At 35.4% G+C, this 19337-nt stretch overlaps 1 protein-coding gene across 1 annotated transcript in view; it reads left to right on the forward strand.

Moving 5' to 3' along the window:
* The window catches only part of EPC2 (enhancer of polycomb homolog 2), a 130058-nt gene that overhangs the window by 34114 nt on the left and 76607 nt on the right, over positions 1-19337 (forward strand). The window contains exon 2 of the mRNA XM_001915715.6: positions 15486-15645. Within this exon, the coding sequence (XP_001915750.4) occupies positions 15486-15645 (160 nt within the window). The remainder of the gene's footprint in view (positions 1-15485; positions 15646-19337) is intronic.

Raw genomic sequence — 19337 nt, forward strand, 5'->3', positions numbered from 1 at the left:
TTTTAATCAGTGTGTTTTTCATGTCCAACATTTCTGATTGGTTTCTCTTTATAGTTTCAATCTCTTTTGTGAAGAATTCTCTGTGTGTGTTAATTTTATTCCTGATTTCACTGAACTGTGAACTCTTTCTGAGTTTTCTTGTAACTCATTTGAGTTTTTTATGATAGCTGTTCTGAAACCGCTGTCATTTAGATTGTAAATTCTGTGCCTTCAGGATTCATTTCTGGGTGCTTATCATTTTCCTCTGCTCTGGAGTGTTAATATACCTTTTCATACTGTTTGATGGGGTGGATTTGTGCCTTTGCATAGTGATAGTATCTGGTTGCAGATTTCACCTGCTGCCACTGGCAGGGGAGAGGGCAGGAACTGTGTACTTTGAGCCTGCCGCAGTCCTTGGCAGCTGTGCCTGTCCTTTGGAAGCTGTGCTGACAGGGGCTGTCTGTGTTTGCTCACTGGCTGCTGCTGCTTTACACACACATGTGTAGGTGCTCTGGTGGGGGTCGCTTGCTTTGGCCACCTGGCTGATCTGGTGCACCAGGCTGGTGGAGGGGCACTTTCTTTCACATGGGCTATCCCCAGGGTGCTCCTGCTCTGCACTTGTTTGCCCTCCTGGGCTGCTCGGGTAGGTGAAGATGCCCTCCGATTGCTTAGCCTCGTCAGTGTGGAGCTTTCCCAGGGCTGTGATGCAACTCCAAGAGCAAAGGCATTCCCATGGAGGGCTTCCCCCTTCCCCTTCTTTTCTCAGTCCCTCATGTGGTCCCATGCCCTGGGTCACTGCTGTTTGGGAAGGGAGAGGAGATCCCCTCTCCTCCTTCCATTGCCTCTTGTGGGGTCCAGCACCTCTACCTTCAGATCTATGGCTGTGGATCTTTCAGATGTCTGTTGTGTGAATGTCCTCTGTTGGTTTATGAGTGTCCTTTTCATTGTCTTCAGTGGGAGAGTCTGGGGAAGAGCTCACATAGCCATGATGCTGACATCACTCCCTCCTGTGGGGTCATTTTTTTTCTTTTTAATTGTGTATTTATGCGTGCTGTCACCTATCATTTTATTTACCTCACTGAATTTGAGATTATCCTCAGTATGTGATTTTGTTTCCTACTCTTTCTACTTAATGTATAAGCAATTTCAAATGTCACTATTTTTCAAGAAGTTTTAAATGGCAGTGTGTAAGTCCATCATATGGATGTACTAAATTATAATTACTCCAGTTTGGGAGATAATTAGATTGTTTCCAGTTTTACTATTATAGTTATTGTATAAATGATAGGTTAACTGTTAGAAACTTTAAGGCTTAGGAACATATTATCAAACTGTTCTCCAAAACATACCAATTTACACCTTAAGACATTCACTAGCATTCATTCTTGAAAGTGCTTGTCTTACTCATCACAGTTTCACCAGCTTGTAAATATCGCTTTGTCAGCATTTTTTTATGTTAAGTTTTTGTTTGAATTAATTGTTCTAGACATTATTATGTTTTTTTATTGGCTCTTGGCTCACATGTGTTGCCAGTCTTCCTGCTTGAGGAAGATTGTCCCTGAGCTAACATCTGTGCAAAACCTCCTCTATTTTGTCTTTGGGATGCCACCACAGTATAGCTTCACAAGTGGTGTGTAGGTCTGTGCCCAGGATCTGAACCCTTGAACCCAAGGCCACTGAAGTGGAGAGTGCGAACCCAACCACTGTGCCAGCTGGCCAGCCCCCTTTTCTGGACTTTAAAATCAAGTGTATTGAAGTATAATTTACATACAGTATGAAGCATTTATTTTGTTTATGGTTCTCTGTTTTAATAAACAAAGATACCTGTGTAACCACCACCTCAAACAAGGAGTAGAACATTTTCATTCCCCACAAAAGTTCCCTTTAACCAAGCTTTTGCAGTTATATCCTCCATTCCCGTTTTAGGCAACTACTGATCTGATTTTGATTACTCTAGATTAGTTCTGTCTGTTCTCAAACTTCATTAGAGGGAATCACACAGTATGTAGCTCTTTGTGTCTGATTGTTGCTCAGTATACTTTTGAGATTCATCATTGTTGTCTGTATCATTAGTTTATCACTCCTTTTGTTCTTTTAACAAGTAGTATTCCATTGAATGGATGTATTCACTTTGTTTATTTACCTGTTGATGGACATTTGTATTGTTTCCAGTTTTTGACTATGGTGAATAAAATTGCAGTTAACATTCATGTGCAAGTTGTGGACTTGCATTTCAGTTTTCAGATATATAATTAGTAGGATTGCTGGATCATGTGATAAGTGTATGTTTACTTCATAAGCAATTCTCAGCAGTTTCCCAAAGTGGTGGCAGTCCCACCAGCAGTTGGTGGTGTTAATTTTTAACTTTAGTCATTTTTGTGGGTGTGTAGTCAAAAGTTTCTATGGTTTTATTTTGCATTTTCCTGATAGAAAGATGTGGACCATCTTTTCAAGTACTTATTGGCCATTCCTGTATCTTTTTTGGTCAAGTGTCTGTTTAAATCATTGGCCGATTTTCTTAAAAAATTGGGTTTTCTTGTTATTGACTTACGAGTTCTTTATATATTCTGCATTCAAGGCCTCTCTCATAGGTATTGTGAGTACTTTTTCCTAGTTTGTCTTGTCTTTTTGTTTTCTTAAGAATATATTTTGAGTAACACAGTTTTTGAATTTTGAGGAAGTCCAGTTTAACAGTTCTTTCATTTATTATTTGTGGTTTTTATTTTCTCAGAAATCTTTGCCAAACCCATGGTCACTAAGATTTTTCTCGTAGATGTTTTATAAGTTTAGGCTTTATGTTAGGTCTGTGATTTATTTTGAGTTAACTTTCGTGTATAGCGTGTGGTAGGAGTACAGGCTCATTTTCCCCCCAAACTCATGTCCAGACCATTTGTTGCAAAGACTCTCCTTACCTGCATTTTGGCAGCTTTGTCTAAATTCGTTACCTATGTATGTGAGTCTATTTCTAGATTTCTCTCTTTTCCATTGCTTTAAATGTTCATCCTTATGCCAGTAACATACTGCGGTTGATTAATTTAGCTTTATAAGTAAGTCTTGTAATCAGATTATGTTCTTCAAATTTATTCTTTTCTTTCAGGATTATTTTGGGTAGTCTATTTCTTTTTCTTTCTCATATGAATTTTAGACTTAGCTTGTCCATTTCTGTAAAAAAAAAAAAACTGTTGAGGTTTTGATTGGCATTGTGTTGAGTCTATAGATCAATTTGAGGGAAAGTTCAAATTAACAGTATTGAAGCTTCCAGTTTGTGAACATGTTATATCTCTCCGTTTATGTTGTGCAAATTTTACACATTATTTTGTTAAACCTGTCCCTAAGTATTTAGTTTTGATGCTTTTATAAATGGTGTTGCTTTTTATTTTCATTTTTTAGTTGCTAGTGTATAGAAATACAGTTGAGTTTTGAATATCAATGTGCAACTTTGTTAAATTCACTTTTTGGTTGTGGCAGGTCTGTTGAGATTGCCTGGAATTTTCTCCCTACATGATCATATCATGTGCAAATAGTTTTACTTTTTCTTTTCCAATCTGCACGTGCTTAATTATTTTTCCTCCCTCACTACACTGGCTAGAACCTTGAGTAAAATGTGAATTATAAGTGGTAAGAATAGACTTCTTGGCTTGTTTTTGGTCTTGGGAGGAATCCATTCAGTCATTGACCATTAAGTATGATGTTATCTGTAGGTTCCCCTAATTGCCTGCCATTTATCATGTTGACAATGTTTCTTGCTTTCAGGGAATTTGTTATGAATGGATGTTGAAAAAAGCTTTTTAATTGTCAAGGTTTCTGAATTTTTCCTTTTTTGCTTTGTTCTTAAAATGCAATATTATGAATATTGCACCTTTGTGATATGTTTTAATAAAGAAAGAAACTTTTGTCACATACAATATGTTATGAGCTATTCTTAACACTGTATTAACTTAAATAATTATCACAACCATCCTTTGACGTGTATATTATTTAGGTTTTACAGATGAGCATCAAATCCTTATTTTCCAGAGGAACTTAAATTCATTTCCCATCCCCTTCAGTGCAGACACATGAATATTCATTTCTAATAATTGAGGTTTATTTATTGTCTTTGTATTCTGTTTTGGGTTCTCCCTACATCTTCGTTGATTTCAATTATTTTTAGAGCATGTGAAACATTAACGTGGTTCTAAAATTCAGAACTATACAAAGGGTATGCTAGAGAATTGTCACTCCCTCCTTATCCCTTCTATTCCATTCATAATACCTTATTCTTTGTAATTCTTAACTAACCTATGATCAGTTTTATGAAAGTTCTTTGGGTACTTGAGATGAAGGGGCATTGAGTGTTAAGTTTGGTCTATACCTGTAAGATCTACCTTATTAAGTTGCCTAAGTCCTTGCTTGTTCTTTATCTACTTGATTTGCTTTATGCTAAGAGTGGTATATTAAAAGTTAGTTGTTGTTATTGTGTCTATTTATCAGTCCTTGTATATCCTGTATCTCTTGCTTTGTAAAATAGTTGTTACATTATTTGATGTATAGATATTCAAGATCTGTATAGATCTAGATATTCATAAAGGATATATAGATATTCAGAATCTTTGTTTTGAATTGTGCTTAGTGTTCTGGCTGGAATTCTACTTGTCTGATAGTAGGATCTGCTTGTCTTTCTTATTGTTTTCTGTTACCTGATAAACTTTCATCCATCCCTTTAATTTTATTCTTTTTGAACCACATTTCTTTTTTCTGATGTGTTTCTTGTAGTCAGCATATAGTTGAGTCTTGGATTATGAGGCAAATTAAAAATCTTTTCATTTTCTTGGATGAGCTAAGCGCATTCACATTTTTTGTTATGACTGATTATGTTTGGTCTCAACTCTTGCATAATACGTAATAGTTTTTTATGTTATATTGGCTATGTTTCTTTCTCTTTAATTTTTGCTGTCTTATCTAAAAAGATTATTTTTGGTGTTTGAGAAGGTTTGTATTTTTTTCTTTCTCCCAGTTTTAGTTGCATTATTTCCACTTTAGTGTGTGGATGTTTGTACATTAGTATTCTACCCGTTTCCTCATCTTTGAGATATGTATGTATATGTAATACTGTTGAAGATGGACTATACTATCCAGTATGTAAGCTCTAGTCACTTGTGGCTTTCAAGCACTTGAAATATGGTCTGAATTGAGATGTTATTTACATGTATAAAACACACTAGATTTTGTAGCCTTGGTACAGGAGAAAAAATATCTCAGAACATTTTTATATTGATTACGTGTTGGAATGATAATGTTTTAGAGATATATATTGGCTTAAGTAAAACATATTAAAGTTACTTTCATCTGTTTTCTTACTTTTTTAAGTGTGAGTACTAGAAAATTTAAATACTTGGCTCACATTTGTGGCTTGCATTATATTTCTATTGAGTAGTGTTGTTTTCCAGTAGATTCCTCAAAAGTCCCCTACAGAATTCCCTAAGTTCTTTCTATAGCCTTGATACTTGAAGGACAGCTTAGCTGGACGTAAAATCCTTGCTTTATACTTCCCGTTCATTGAGGTTTCTGAAAATACTGCTTCATTGATGCTTTGCTTTATATGTTGTTTTTGAAGTCTCATGTTAGTTTGATTCTTTTGGCCTTTTAAGTTATTTTAATGATAATATATACCAATGTATAATCCTTAATATTACTCTTGTTTGGAAGCCTTGAGGATTTTTTCATTATTTTTGAAATAGTTTTATTCAAATATATGTCAGAGTCGATTGTTTTGCATTATTTTTGCCAAGTACTTGGTGAGCTTTTTTTCTATTGTGGTAAAAAACGCATAACCTAAAATTTACCTTTTAAACTATCTTTAAGTGTACAGTACCGTAGTTGTTAACAGTATATGCACAGTGTTTTGCAATGATATATAGCACTTTTTTCATCTTGGAAAACTGAAATTCTGTACCCATCGAACAGTAACTTCCCTTTTCCTCCTCCCTGGAGTCCCTGACAATCACCGTTCTACTTCCTATTTCTTAAAGTGTGACTGCTTTAGACCTTTTATAAGTGAAATCTTGGAGTATTTGTCTTTTTATGACTGGCTTATTTCACTTAGCATAATGTCTTCGAGGTTCATCCATGTTATAGCATGTTTCAGAATTTCCTTCCTTTTTAAGGCTGACTAGTATTCCATTTTATCTATATGCCATTATTTTGTTTATTTATCTGTCAGTAAACACTATGGTTGCTTCCACTTCTTGGCTGTTATAAATAACACTTCAATGAGTATGGGTGTGCAAATACCTCTTTGCGATCCTGTTGTCAGTTCTTTTGGATATATACCCAGAAGTGGGATTGCTGGATCACATGGTAGTTGTGTTTTTATTAGTTAACTCTTCCAGTCCATTAACACAGAGGATCTTTCCATTTGCTTATGTCTTATTTAATTTCTTTCAGCAGTGTTTTGTGGTTTTCAATGTACTTGCCTTTCACCTCTGGCTAAGTTTATTCCTAAGTATTTTATTCTTTTTGATGCTATTGTAAATGGAATTGTTTTCTTAATTTTCTTTACAGATTGTGTATTGTTAGTGTATAGGAATGTAACTGATTTTTGTGTACTGATCTTCTATTCTGCAACTTTGTTGAATTCATTTACTAGTTCTAACGGGTTTTTTGGGTATGAAATCTTTAGACATAAAAGACTATTTCATCTGTGGACAGAGATAATTTTTCTTCTTTCTTTCCAATTTGGATGCCTTTTATTTCCTTTTCTTGGCAATTTCTCTCACTAGAGTTCCAGTACTGTGTTGAATAGAAGTGGCAAAAGCAGGCATCCTTGCCTTGTTCTTGATGTTAAAGGAAAAGCTTTCAGTTTTTCACCATTGGGTATGATGTGAGCTGGGGGCTTTTCATATCTGTCTCTTTTTGTATTGAGATATCCCTCTATTTCTAGTTTGTTGAGTGTTTTTATTGTGAAAGAGTCTTGAATTCTCTCAGTGCATCAGTTGAAATGATCATGTGGTTTTTATCCTCCAGTTTTTTTATAACAGTGTAATTACATTGATCAATTTTTGTAAATTGAACATTTTTGTATTCCAGGAATAAATCCCACTTGGTCACGATATATAATACTCTTAATTTGTTGTGGAATGTGGATTGTTAGTGTTTTGTTGAGGACCTTTGCATCCATATTCATCAGGGATATTGGTCTGTAGTTTTTTCTTTCCTTGTAGTATTCACCCCCCCGTCCATTTTATTCAGATATAATTGACGCATAACATTATGTTTAAAGCATCCAACATAATGATTTGATGTATGTATATTTTGTGAAATGATTACCACAATAAGTTTAGTTACCATCCGTCACCTCACATATTTACAAAGTTTTTTTTCTTGTGAGGAGAACTTGTAAGATTTACTCTTAGCAGCTGTCAAATATACAATACGGTTTTGGTAACTATAGTCACCATGCTGTACATTACATCCCTAGAACTTATTAATGTCATAAATGGAGTTTATGCCTTTTGACCATCTTCATCCATTTCCCCCACCCCACACACCTTCTTGTAGTATCTTTGTCTGATTTGGGTATCAGGGTAATACTGGCCTTGTAAAATGAGTTTTTCTTCCTCTTCAATTTTTTGAAAGAGTTTGAGGATTAGTGTTAATTCTTTAAATGTTGGTAGAATTCTCTAATGAAGCCATCTAGTGGTGAGCTTTACTTTGTTGGGAGGTATTTGATTACTGATTAAATCTCCTTACTAGTTAGGGTTTTTTTCAGATTTTTTAATTTCTTAATGATTTAATCTTGGTAGGTTGTATGTTTCTAGAAATTTATTTCTTCTAGCTTATTCAGTTCATTGATGTATAATTGTTTGTAGTAGTCTTTTATGATTCTTTGTATTTCTGTGGCATCTATTTTAATGTCTCCTCTTTCGTTTCTGATTTTTGGTATTTGAGTTTTCTCTTTTTCTCTTTTCAAAAGAAGTTTTAATTCTAGTTTTTTTCCTATTTTTATATTCTTTATTTCATTCATTTCTGCTCTTTATTAATATTATTTCTTTCCTTCTGCTAACTTTGAGTTTTTTTGTTCTTTTTCTCTGTCTTGAGGTGTAAAGTTAGGTTGTTGATTTGAGGTCTGTTTTCTTTTTTAATGTAGGTAGGCATTTACTCCCGTAAGCTTCCTTCTCAGTATTGCTTTTGCTGCGTTTCTTAAGTTTCATGTTGCTTTCATTTTCACTTGTTTTAACATTTTTTAATTCTCTTGTGAGTTATTTTTTGACCCATTGATTGCTCAAAAGTATATTGTTCAATTTCCACGTATTTGTGAATTTTCCAGTTTTCCCTTTGCTTTTGGTTTTTAGTTTTATTCCTTTGTGGTTGGAAAAGATACTTGGTGTGATTTCAGTCTTAAATTTGATAAAACTTGTTTTGTGGCTTATTTTGTGATCTATTCTGGAGAATGTTCTGTGTGCATTTGAGAAGAGTGGGTATTATGTTGTTGGGCGAAGTGTTCTGTATATGTTTGTTAGGTTCAATTGGTCTATAGTGTTGTTCAAGTCCTGTCTTTCCTTATCAATATTCTGTCTGGTTGATCTTTTCATTATTTCAGGTGAGGTGTTGAAATCTGCTGTTATTGTAGTACTGTGTATTTCTCCCTCAGTTCTGCCAGTGTTTGCTTCATATATTTGGGTGCTCTGCTGTTAGATGCGTATGTATTTATAATTGTTTTAGCTTCCTGGTACACTGACCCTTTTATCATGGTGTAATGTCTTTCTTTGTCAGTTGTGACAGTATTTGACTTAAAATCTATTTGGTATAAGTATGGCCACCCCTGCTCTCTTTTGGTTACTATGAATGGAATATTTTTTTCCATCTCTTCCTTTTCAGGTTGTGTATGTTCTTACATCTAAAATGAATCTCTTGTAGACAGCATATATTTGGATCTTGTTTTTTAATCCATTCAGTCATTCTCTGTCTTTTGGTTGGGGAGTTTAGACCATTTACATTTAATGTAATTACTGGTAGTGAAGGACTTACTATTGTCATTTTGGTGTTTACTGTGTGTCTTGTAGTTATTGTGTCTTTCTTTTCTTCTCTTACTGCCTGTCTTTGTGTTTCATTGATTCTTTTGTAGTGAACATGCTTTGATTCCTTTCTCATTTTCTTCTGTTCTTCTATGGTAGGTACTTTCTTTACGATTACCATGGGGGTTACATAAAACATTGTACAGTCATAACAGTCTCTATTAAACTGATAACCTAAATTCAGTTACATGCAAAAGCTCAAATCCTTTACATCTCCTTCTCCACTTTGTATTATTGTCACAAAGTACATCTTTTTATATTTTGTATCTGTTACCATAGTTTTACATTTAACTTATATGCTTTTATCTTTGCAATTTTATACTAGAACTAAAGGTGACTTTTGCACCACCGTTACAGTATTACAAGATTCTGTATTTGTCTATATGTTTACTTTTACCAGAGAGTTTGTTTTCAGATGCTTTTGTTTGCTATCTAGTGTCTTTTTGTTTCAACTTGAAGGCCTCCCTTTAGCAATTCTTATAAGGTAGGTCTAATAGTAATGAAATCCCTCAGCTGTTGCTTATCTAGGTAGGTCTTTATTTCTCCTTCATTTTTGAAGGACAGTTTTTTCAGATTATAGTATCTTGGTTGGCGTTTTTTTTCTTTCAGTGCTTTGACTATATCATCCCAGTCCTTTCAGACCTGTAAATGTTTCTGATGAGAAATTGCTGATAATCTGTGGGCACTCCCTTGTGTGTGATGATTTGCTTTTCTGTTGCTGCTTTCAAGAGTCCATTTGTCTTTGACTTTTGACAGTTTGATTGTAATGTGTCTTAGTTGTGGGCCTCTTTGAGTTTAGCTTAGTTGGAGTTCTTTAAGCTTTTTGAATTTGGATGTCCATTTCCTCAGATTGGAAAGTTTTCAGCCATTGTTTCATCAAACAAGCTCTCTGCTCCTTTCCCTCTCCTCCCTTTGGGGCTTCCATAATGCATATAGTGGTCTGTTGATAGGGTCATATAAGTCCCTTAGACTTTCTTCATTCTTCTTTTCTTTTGGTCTTCTGACTTAATAATTTTACATGACCTGTCTTTGAATTCACTAATTCTTTCTTGTGCTTCATCAAGTCTGTTGTTTAATCCCTTTGGTGGATTTTTCAATTCAGTTATTGTACTATTCAGCTTCAGAATTTCTGTTTGGTTCTTTTTTGTTTCTTTTTAAAGATTGGCACCTGAGCTACATCTGTTGTCAGTCTTTTTTTTTTCCCCGCCCCTCCGAAGCTCCCCAGTACATAGTTGTGTATTCTAGTTGTAGGCCCTTCTGGCTGTGCCATGTGGAACACCACCTCAGCATGGCTTGCTGAGCGGTGCCATGTCGTGCCCAGAATCCAAACCTTTGAAACCTCTGGCCACCAAAGCAGGGTGCACAAACTTAATCACTCATCCATGGGGCCAGCCCCTGTTTAGTTCTTTTTTATCTCTTTGTTGATATTCTCATTTTGTTTGTGCATTCTTTCCCTGATTTCATTTAGTTATCTATTTGTATTCTCTTGTAGCTCACTGAGCTTTATTAAGGTGATTATTTTAAACTTTATTGTCAGATGATTCACAGATTTCCGTTTCTTTAGGGTCAGTTTCTGGAGATTTATTTTGTTCCTTTGATTGAGCTATATTTCCCTGTTTTTTCGTGTGCCTTGTTATTTTTTGCTATAGTTTATGCATTTGAAAAAAACAGCCATCTCTCCCAGTCTTTACAAGTTGGCTTCATACAGGGGGAAGCCTTTACCAATCAGCTCATCTCGGGAGTCTGGAAGCCCTTTAAACCTTTTCTGGAGATGCATTTTCTCCATCTCCATAATTCATGCATGAATTATGTGTGCATAATTTCCCAGTTAGAGAGGTTTGCTGGGTTTTTTTTCAGATGCTTGTAATCTCTTGCTCCCTCTGGGGTCATTCTGCGGTACTGCAAGTTCTTTGGTGCTGCAACAAGCCCCTGAGCTTTCTTTTGTTCTCCACAGCGCCCAGACATCCAAAGAATACTGGTTCAGTCAGCCCTCTGAGTTAGGTAAGACAGAAATTAGTCTCTTGGGCAGATCTCCAATGAGCTAGAATGTTGGATGCACATTCCATTCTTCTCCTACACTCCCAAGGGAGAAACCATGAGCAGAGCATTTTCTCCTGATTGCACCAAGCAAGGTCAGATTCTATCTGCGATAGTGCAGGTTATTGTATGCCGTGTTGCTCCTGGTGGGCTTTTTTTGGATATGTATATTCATAGGTTTTGTTTCCTGACAATTGGAGGATGTTGTTTTGTATTAGTTCTGTTGCGTTGTTTTTTTCTTCAGGGACTCCAATTATATGAACGCCATTCCTTCTTTGCCTTTTACATTCTGCCATCTTCTTTCTTACTCATTTTACTCCTTTCTTGACCCCATTTTCATTCTCTTGGTTTATGCCAACACACTTATGTTTTTGTTTGCGTATATTTTGCACTAGGCTTCTAGTATTTTAGTCTCCATCTTTGAGATAATTGTCTTTTCCTTTCTTTCCTGCATTCTATCAACTCTTTCCATTTTTTTCTGAGTCTTTTGCCCTCTTCTCTGATCTTAGTTTTTGAGTTTCTGCTTCTAGGTGATTTTTCATATCCCTAAATGCTCCTTTGGGGCATGTTTAATTAAATTTGGAGCATTTTTCTTAGTTTTCTTCTGTTCCTCCTTCCTGGAGTGGAGAGGATTTATTAGAGGTATAGTTGAATCTTGTGTTTTGACTTTTAATAATAACAGTAGGCTTATTAAGTTTTTTCTGTTCACTTTTGTAGATTTGGGTGGTTCAAAATATTCCTGGTTCATTGGCGCCCTCTCCTGTCTGTGTAGAATGATCTGCTTTTGAGGAGCAGAGAAAGAAGGGCTTGTCTCATTCTAGCTATTCTAACTAGTGTTTCAAATTCCCCATCATCTGGCTTTCTGCAGGACAGATGGGCCATTTTTATGTTTTCCCTCTGCAAGGATTCACAACTTCCTCTTTTGATTTTGATCTCAGAATTTTGCTACACTCTGTTTTGTGCTGGTGCCTCATCTATCATTCTCTTTGTAATTGCAGCTTTATAAGCTTCTTTGCCCTCTACTAATAAGTTTACTAGTATAGGGAAGTAGAGTAGATAAACATGGGCTTTCAGTCTGCTGTCTTAACAGGGAGTTTCATGTGTGAATTTTTTAAATACCAATGAATAATGTTTTGACTTTGTATGCAGTCTAACTCAGTTGATAGATTCTGAAACCCAACCAGTTGAAGCATGAGCTTGGCAAGACGAAAAAGAGACATACAAATAAGGATTCAAATTTCAGCCCTGCTGGGGCCACCCCAGTGGTGTAGTGGTTAAGTTCACTGCTCTGCTTCAGTGGCCCAGGGTTCGCAGGTGTGCATCCTGGGTATGGATCTAGCACTGCTTGTCAAGCCACGCTGTGGCAGCATCCCACATAAAATAGAGGAAGATTGGCACAGATGTTAGCTCGGCAACAATCTTCCTCAAGCAAAAAGAGGAAGATTGGCAACAGCTGTTAGGTCAGGGCCAGTCTTCCTCACAATAAATAAATAATTTTTAAAAGATTTCAGCCCTGCTAATTTCTACCAATGTTGCCATAGAGCCTTAGTTTACTCATGTCCAAAAGAAAAAAATATTTCTATCCTGCATCTTGAAGGATTGTGGTTGATACTTTATATACTAAAAATCGTGAATTACTTAGCTGCTTTTAGTTTGCTTTTAATGGTTTAATAGGTAATTCACCTGTTACTAGGAAAAATATAAGGTACAATGAATGTATAAGATCTCTAGGAAAATGCAAAAAATGTTTAGGTATAATATAGTAGGTTTCAAAAGATATTTCAGAATTTTAAAGTAACCATAAGAGGTGATTTTGTGTACAGTTATGCGCTGTGTAATGACTTTTCAGTCAACAACAGACTGCATATGTGACAGTGGTCTCATGACATTAGTACCATATAGCCTAGGTGTGTAGTAGGCTATACCATCTACGTTTGTGTAAGTCCACTCTATGATGTTCACACAGCAATGAAATTGCCTAACAACACATCTCTCAGAACGAATGTGTCCCCATTGTTAGGTGACACAGCTGTGTTTTCATTGAGAGTTCCTTCATTTAAGATGCAAAACTTTTATAGTATTTTTACAATTTACTAAAGTACTACAGTTTTACCACAGAAAATTGATAAAATACAAAAGGGCACACAGAAGAAAATCAGAGCCACCTAAATTGTTAGGATTTTGTGGTATATTCTATTCTGTATTCTTCCAGGCTCTTTTCTTTAGATAAACGTTCATCTGTATTTATACATGTTATTCTGTAACCTGCTTTTTTACTGAATAGCCTACTATCTTTTCAAGTCAGTAGAAATCTACATTGTGTTGTGTTTTACCATTACCTAAAAATTCCATTTTATATATATAACATAATTTCTATAACAAATTCCTTATTTATTGACATTTAGACTTTTTTTGGTATTATAGACAATGCCATGGTGAGAAGTTTTTTTTAGTCATTCTTGGCCGTCTGTTGTCTTTTGATGAATTCCTTAAGTGGAGCTGATGGGTCAAGGGGATTCTTTTTTAAAGGAAAGGAAATCAAATAATGTTTCATTGTTATTAGTTATTTTAAAAAAAATTATACAACCTCACCAACGTCTAATGCAGCATGTAACAAGGAATTGGTATTAACTCCTGCCAACCCCTTCCCCCAGTAAAGACAAATCAAAACTCTGGTACCTACTCCAAGCCTTTTGTGTTTGCCACTGGTTATAGTTATTGTATGAAGCACAGACTTCTGGAAGCCATATCATTGTTGGTTGTTTTCTGATTTTGGGGGTTGAAGGACTGTCTAATAATCTGGGGAGGGAAGTGATAGCTGAGAATATATTTTTAGACCTACACTTGGTCTGTAAATTAGGGGAATAGGACATGGTCTAGCTCCTTTATTTCAGGCTGCTGCTCTGTCATCTGCCAACTGTGTTAACAAGAGAGTCATCTATGACTTGTTTTTAAATTTTCTCATTTGTAAAATTAAAATAATATTAAATCTTCATCTATTAAAGATGTATTTTAAGAATTGGATTATATCTACAAATGTTTTGTACTGAGGGGAAAGTGCAATATATATCAAAAGAATCTCTTCAAATCAAAAATGTGCTGCCAGTTTAACTCAGTTCCCTCTTGTCACTCATGTCTATAGATTGTCAGCATTACAGGAACATGATTTTTCATCTTTAACATAAATCCTTCTGAGGTAAGCATGGCATAGTCAAAGAATACTGGAGTCAGAGCCCTGAAATATGACTGTCTCAGATATTTCACCGTAACTAAGAGCAAATCACTTGTTTCTTGAATCTCATGTACAATATGGGATAATATCTACCTTTGCGTCCCAAGATCATGAGGAGCTAATATGCGTGATTGTGATGTACTTTGAGAGCTGTAAAACACGTAAATACAAGGTGGCATTGCATACTGCAAAACTTTCTTTGACCAGGAGATAATAGGAAAATATAGGCTTAAACAATGCTAGAAATTGCTCATTCAAGGCCGGGTTTCCTAGTTTCTTGATGCTGTCTGTTGTGTGTGTGTATTAGATTTCCTCATGATTTCCTACTTAGAAGTTTTTGCTACTAATAGATTCTAACTAAATTGATAATAATAGTTGTATGGGGAAATGTATTTAGTGCTTCAACTTGGGATCTTACCCTCTGGAGAAAAGCATATTTCTACCTGGCACTGAAAGTGGATAACTTTCCAATCTAAGCCGGCACCCACCCCCCTGTCCCTTTCCTCAACTTCTTGCCTTTTGTTAAATGTCTGTGGGCTTTTGTCCATTTTGGATATCCTGTTTTCTCTGCCTGGACTCTTTTCTTCTTTTGCCTTGCTAAATCCCTATTGATCCTAAAACTTTTAGTTTAGATTTTACTTTCTTTGGACGTCTTTATCCTCCCAAGATGAGTGATTTGACCAATTGACTAATTCCTGCACTGATAGTAATTTAGTCTGTTAAACATAATTTTATCTGTCTTTGAATTATTCAGAATTTTGTACTGTTGAGGTTTCGGGTAAATAAATGCAGAAGATACTTAAAATTTGTGATAGAAATTTTTTTCCTGTTATTTGCATATTTTTCTAAATCTGGTATTGGTGACAAATTTCCTCAATTAATTTAGTAAAACAAGGGGTTAATTTTCGTGTAATTGAGATGTTAAATTCTAGTTTGTGAATATGTATATATTTAATCCTTCTTAAAAATTCTACTTATTAAAATTATAATCATTTAAGGTGATATTTTTATGAGCACAAGTATTAAGGGAGAACGATGGCAATGTTTTCTGTAGGCCTGTGGCAAAAGAACAGTTTGTACTTGATTCTTAAAGCACCTTTCAATTATTAAAGTAAATTTTAAATAGAATTGTGCATTAACAATATTAAAACAACTTATGTTGCCTACTTTACATTTTCCAGGAACATCATTTACAGCGAGCTATTTCAGCACAGCAAGTGTTTAGAGAAAAAAAAGAGAGCATGGTCATTCCAGTTCCTGAGGCAGAGAGCAACGTCAACTATTACAATCGCTTGTACAAAGGAGAGTTTAAACAGCCAAAACAGTTCATTCATATTCAGCGTAAGTTTGTTAATTCATTGTTTTCTGTTTGTAATTTAAATTTATCAACCAGTAAAAATCCTCTTTCTGCCCGAAGAGATTTTAATTTTTCAGTTCAAACACTGATTTGTAGAGATGTAAAACATGAAAGAAAAAATCCGTCTATGCTTTCGTCTGAACTTCGAGATCAATTTGAGTGTTAGTTGCATTTGGAACATTTGATTTTTGTATAGTATAGGATTTTGTATAGCGCTTATAACTTTATTATACAGCTAAAAGGTGGTAAATTACCATATCCAAGTAAGATTTACTTTTAAAGGCTAGTTAGGGGTGAGTCTTCCGAATTCTTTTAGAATTAGATCCTACACCTCTACCTTCATCTAGTTTTTATAAAATTCTAATTCTGCTTCCTTGATACTCTTATTTTTCTCCCCATTGTTACTATTTAAATGATCGCCATCTCTTGCTTTAAAACTAGTTCAATAATCTCCTAACTATTCTATTTACTACCCCTCATCGCCTGTCCTTACCCTCTTCTTAATCTCTCTTCTCCACAAAGTCCACCAGCACCAGTGGTCTTTGTAAAGTGTCAGCCTGATCAAATTATGTTCTGGATTAACATCCTGCTGTGGTTCCTTGTTGTGTACAGTAGGAGGTTTTAGCTGATTCTGTAGACAGATGCTAGTGTCTTGGTATCTTGTCTGGTTGTATTAAAAAAACCTTGAGTAGCTTGTTAAAATAGAGATTTCAGGGTTCTGCTTCAGGCCTACCTGTCTGAGAATCTCTGGTATGCATCCTGGTAATAAGTATTTTTAAAAAGTTCCCCAGATAATACTGAAACATCTACAGATTTAAGACTGACTGTAAGATCTGTTTTTCTTTGATTCTAAGATGCATATTTTTCATTTATCATCTTTGAAATGAGATTGCATCTTAAGTTGCTGTTGTCCTGAGTTGAAGTCTAGTTTATCTAAAGAGAATTTGCATTTGTTTCTGCCAGGCATCTGGGGACGCTGTTAACCTGAGACCACTTTAAAGCCTTTGCTTATTTGTTTTGTTTTATTTGTTTGTTTTTGGACCACACTGGTAGCTTTAGTTTAGGCTGCAGACATATTTGGAGTTCAGTTCTTAGAACCGTCTCTCCCCCTCTGGTCCCCCTCCTTCCACCTAGGGGCGTGTTGAGAAATACAAAATTCTTGCTGTTCCTTTCTGCATGGCTGGTTTATTTATCTTACACTGAGGTTGTTGCCCTTTGCTAGTGTAGCTTTATGCAGAAGTAATCTATTAAACTTCTTAATAGTCCTCAGCATAAGTACATTAAGTAATGGTGCATCTTGTTTTTGATGGCAGTTCAGATTTGACAGAATTCGATAATAGCCAAATTCTCGTTTGAATACAAGGCCCTTTGTGATCTGTTCTGTGCCTACTCCTTTAACCTCATTTCCTGTTGCTCTTCCCCTCACTCTCAATACCATAGAGACCAACTTAAAATTATCCCCATTTGCCATGTTTCACATTTCACACTTCCTTGCATGTACTATTCAAGTCTTTTTTCCCTTCCTGAAGCTCATTTAAGACCTAACCCCCATACAAAGCTTACCCTGACCTTTCTCATTCTACTTCTCTTTGGCTTTTCTTAATACCTTGTACATACTTTTATTAGAGGACTCACCATACTTTATTGTAATTATTTGTAACCATTCTTTCTCTCCTTTTAGACTGTGAGCTCCTTGAGGGCAGGGACTATGTTTTATTTTCTCTTTGTATCTTTAGAGTAAAGTGCATGGCTTATAGATGCTCAATAAAAGGCATGTTTGTTGACTGACTGAATTGTTTTTAAATGGCTTTTCAAAAGCCCTTAGATGTCAGAACCATTTTTCAGAGACTCTTTTTTCTTAAGCTTTCAAGAGAAACACATGCAAAAAAGTTAATTATGTGATTGTTTCCTCTATGTTCTTTGACTGAGTCCTTTTAGCTTGTTGAATTTGCCTTATCTTTGCATTGGGAAAGAGATAGCAATTCATAATAGGAATTTTAAGGATTTCTCAAGCTAAAGTATCTGGGTTTTTTTGTATTTTAATAACGTTATAGCTGGACAACAGGACCATTTGTAAAAACCATTCTGGGAAACCAAGAACCAGAAATTGGGTATAACCCATCTGAGTCAGGCCCATTGGATACAATAAACGTTAATCTTGTGTTGGTTTTTTCATTTCATTTCATCCTATTACTGTAATAAATGGAATAAAAATAATAGAAAAGTATTTTAACTATTTCATTTTTTTCTTTTAGTCTGTCAGCATATATATTCTATATACTATACAATATCACACTATACATACAATTCTTTATCTGCCTTTTCTACTTACATTTTAAGTTTCTCAGGTTTTTATATATTTTTTGTCATTTTCAGTGTATATATAATTTCCTATCAAATTGATATTCCACAATTTGCTTACCTGTATGCCTGTTATTGGCCTTAAGGTTATCTCTACTAAAATTTAAACTCATTTATCATTGAGATTTTTTTCAAGGAAGGCTTTAAAAAATTTTTTTGACGTAGCTTCTTTCCAAGCCCTTAAATATAAGGAATTTCAGAAAATATTGCTATGAATTTTTCCTTTTCTTTTTTTGATGATAGATTTGAACGAATCTCCATTTGCCTGGCTAGAAATAAACATTGTACAGTTGCCACAGTAGGGTGACCTAGTTTAGTTCAGGCCCATCACGTTGCTTGCTTGGGCTTGGCAGGAAACTTTTTATTGGTCTCTCTGTTCTAGTCTTTATGCCTTCCAGTCCATCATCACACTGCCACTATTGTGATTATTACCCATTTAGAATTGTTCAGACTCTCTTTTGCCGATCAGATAAAATTTTAACATATTTGCATGATATTTAAGGCCTTCTTTTGTGCCTGTCCAGCCACAGTTCCTGTATGTTCTTCCACTGTGACACCAACCTTATTGAAATGAACTGTTGGCAGGTCTGTTTCTTCCCTAGACTGTACACTCCTCAGGAACAGAAGCTCCATCTTATTCAACATACGGTCCCAGACTACAGTCTCTATACACTTTTTCCCCAGCTCCTCTAACCCTTCACACTTTCAGCTAGAAGAATAACGAGCCCCTTGCAGCTCTCTGCTACTTAATACCTTATTTTCTCATGCCTCCATGTCTTCATGTAGCCCTTTACTTCTCCACTTGTTAAAATACAGCTTGTTCACCAAGTCTCATCTTCAGGATTACCTTTAGGAGCCTTTTCCTGACCCCTCTAAGCAAGAGTCCTTGGCATTGTTTACCTTGAGCCCTCCTGTGTCATGTGCACACCCTGCTTGTGGCATTGACCGTCTTCACATCGTTTTGCCCCCTGTTGCCTCACTAGGCTATAAAGCTCATTGAGAACAAGGACCTTTTTTTTCTTTTAATTTCACTGCCTAGTATAGTACCTAGCGTGTGGTTAGGTATGCAATTAAATATTTGCTGAATGAATAAATGAGCAGATGAATGGATGATTGAAGATAAAAGCATATACACCATGGCATTTTTGAGACATCAGTCCTGTAAGACTCAAAGTTGTACACAGAATCAAATATAACAATAAAATTATTGGTCTACAGTGAAATTGAGACCTGCTCTGTGGATGAAAGTTAGAAATTAAAAGTGAGCTCTAATTATTATTCACCAATAATGTCATTTTAGAGCAAAAAGTGTCTG

The sequence above is a fragment of the Equus caballus genome, chromosome 18 (assembly GCF_041296265.1).
Source record: "Equus caballus isolate H_3958 breed thoroughbred chromosome 18, TB-T2T, whole genome shotgun sequence".
NCBI lineage: Eukaryota > Metazoa > Chordata > Mammalia > Perissodactyla > Equidae > Equus > Equus caballus.